General features: G+C 36.4%; 1 protein-coding gene across 1 annotated transcript in view; it reads right to left on the reverse strand.

The window, feature by feature from the left end:
- Positions 1–249: 249 nt before the first annotated feature.
- The window catches only part of glt8d1 (glycosyltransferase 8 domain containing 1), a 36,367-nt gene continuing 34,921 nt past the window's right edge, over positions 250–1,695 (reverse strand). The window contains exon 9 of the mRNA XM_061984906.1: positions 250–920. Within this exon, the coding sequence (XP_061840890.1) occupies positions 736–920 (185 nt within the window). The 3' untranslated portion in view covers positions 250–735. The remainder of the gene's footprint in view (positions 921–1,695) is intronic.

Here is a 1,695-nt window from a genome sequence, read left to right on the forward strand (position 1 = left end):
TGTTGAGAGTTCATGCACTGTGTTGGTTTTGTTCTTGGAACAAGGTGATGTTCATGCATGGTTCATTTTGTGCACCAGTAAAAAAAACATACAACTTTGTCTTGAATTCAAAAAATATATATATAATATTTTTCACTAAAGAAGCATTCGGTGAATGCACATTTGAAACAGGTGGGGTTCGGGACCTCCAACAAGGTTAAGAACCACTGGTCTAGACTAATGTAGATCCACAATAACCGCACACAGAGGTTCAAGACAAATACGCAATCTTTTTTATTTAAAAAATAAAATGACATTTACATCGGTGTGAAATATTTGTGCAAGTGTTTGCTTTAGTGGTTTGCATATTTAAGTCAATAGTACAACCACATTGTAACAGCTGGGAAATACGAAACTATAACGTAAGACTGGCACAAATGACTGATTTAAAAAGACAACCTTTCCACAGGAAGTATTGAAATGAGGTAATGTCAAATTGATATGTAAAAAGAAATTAACCCTAACAAATGCATCAGATAATCCTACATGTTGAGAGGAGGCTTACCTAAACATGTTAGAATCTAAGCCAACGACTGACATATTAATTAAAAAAAATGCTACAATGTATTGACAGGAGATTGTGTTAATGATTTGAGGTTATTGTCAAGTTAAAACTCAAATGATGATGGCAAGGGAATGTTTTAGCGTCTGCACTTGTGCTCCTGAGATATCCCAACAGAGGCGTGTTTCATTGTCTTATTTCTCCCCCGGGTGTTTTCGGACAGGATGAAACTTTCCTGTGGGGTCTGGGATGAACCACTTGTCCCACACCTCAGTGAAGGAGGAGCCTCTCCCCCAAGGCTTGTAGTGGCCATTCCAGTGGAGGAGTTTGGCTGCTTTTACAAACTGTGGCGAGTAACGGCTTCCAGCACCTGTAGTGCCTGGAAAACATTGACATGATTAAAAGTATGAAATATTAGATAATCTTTTTTTTATTGTTGCTTAACTGACGAAGGAAACTAAACGAAAACAATCCCCCGTTTAATCAGCATATGCTAATATAGAATGTAAATATATACACGAATATATATACATATACAGTTGCGTTCAAAAGTTTACATACACTTGTAAAGAACATAATGTCATGACTGTCTTGAGTTTCCAATCATTTCTACAACTCTTATTTTTATGTGATAGAGTGATTGGAGCACATACTTGTTGGTCACAAAAAAACATTCATGAAGCTTGGTTCTTTTATGAATTTATTATGGGTCTACAAGATGTGACCAAATCTGCTGGGTCCAAAGTATACATACAGCAACATACATAATCAATGTAGGTGATGTAGAAAAGTTACAATCAAATCAAATTAGCTTCATGGCATGGCCTCTTAACTTCATGTGAGTGATTATGATTGACAACACCTGTTGACTTCTCTGAGCCCATTTAAATAGGGCTCATGTGATGCAGTCATTAGACTCGGTTACAAACGCGACAGATCTGAAAAAACGAATCATTGACCTGAACAAGTCAATTTCCTTTATTTAACCAGGTAAAAACTCATTGAAATTAAAATCTCTTTTTCAAGAGCGACCTGACAAAGAGGGCGGCACGAACAACGTTACAATAATAATTACACCAAGATGATACAACAGAACAACAGCAGTCATACCACAACAGGCCAAAAATATTTTAAAACGATTAATACTGGTTTCT

Source organism: Nerophis lumbriciformis, linkage group LG23, assembly GCF_033978685.3.
Source record: "Nerophis lumbriciformis linkage group LG23, RoL_Nlum_v2.1, whole genome shotgun sequence".
In the NCBI taxonomy this organism is placed as follows: domain Eukaryota; kingdom Metazoa; phylum Chordata; class Actinopteri; order Syngnathiformes; family Syngnathidae; genus Nerophis; species Nerophis lumbriciformis.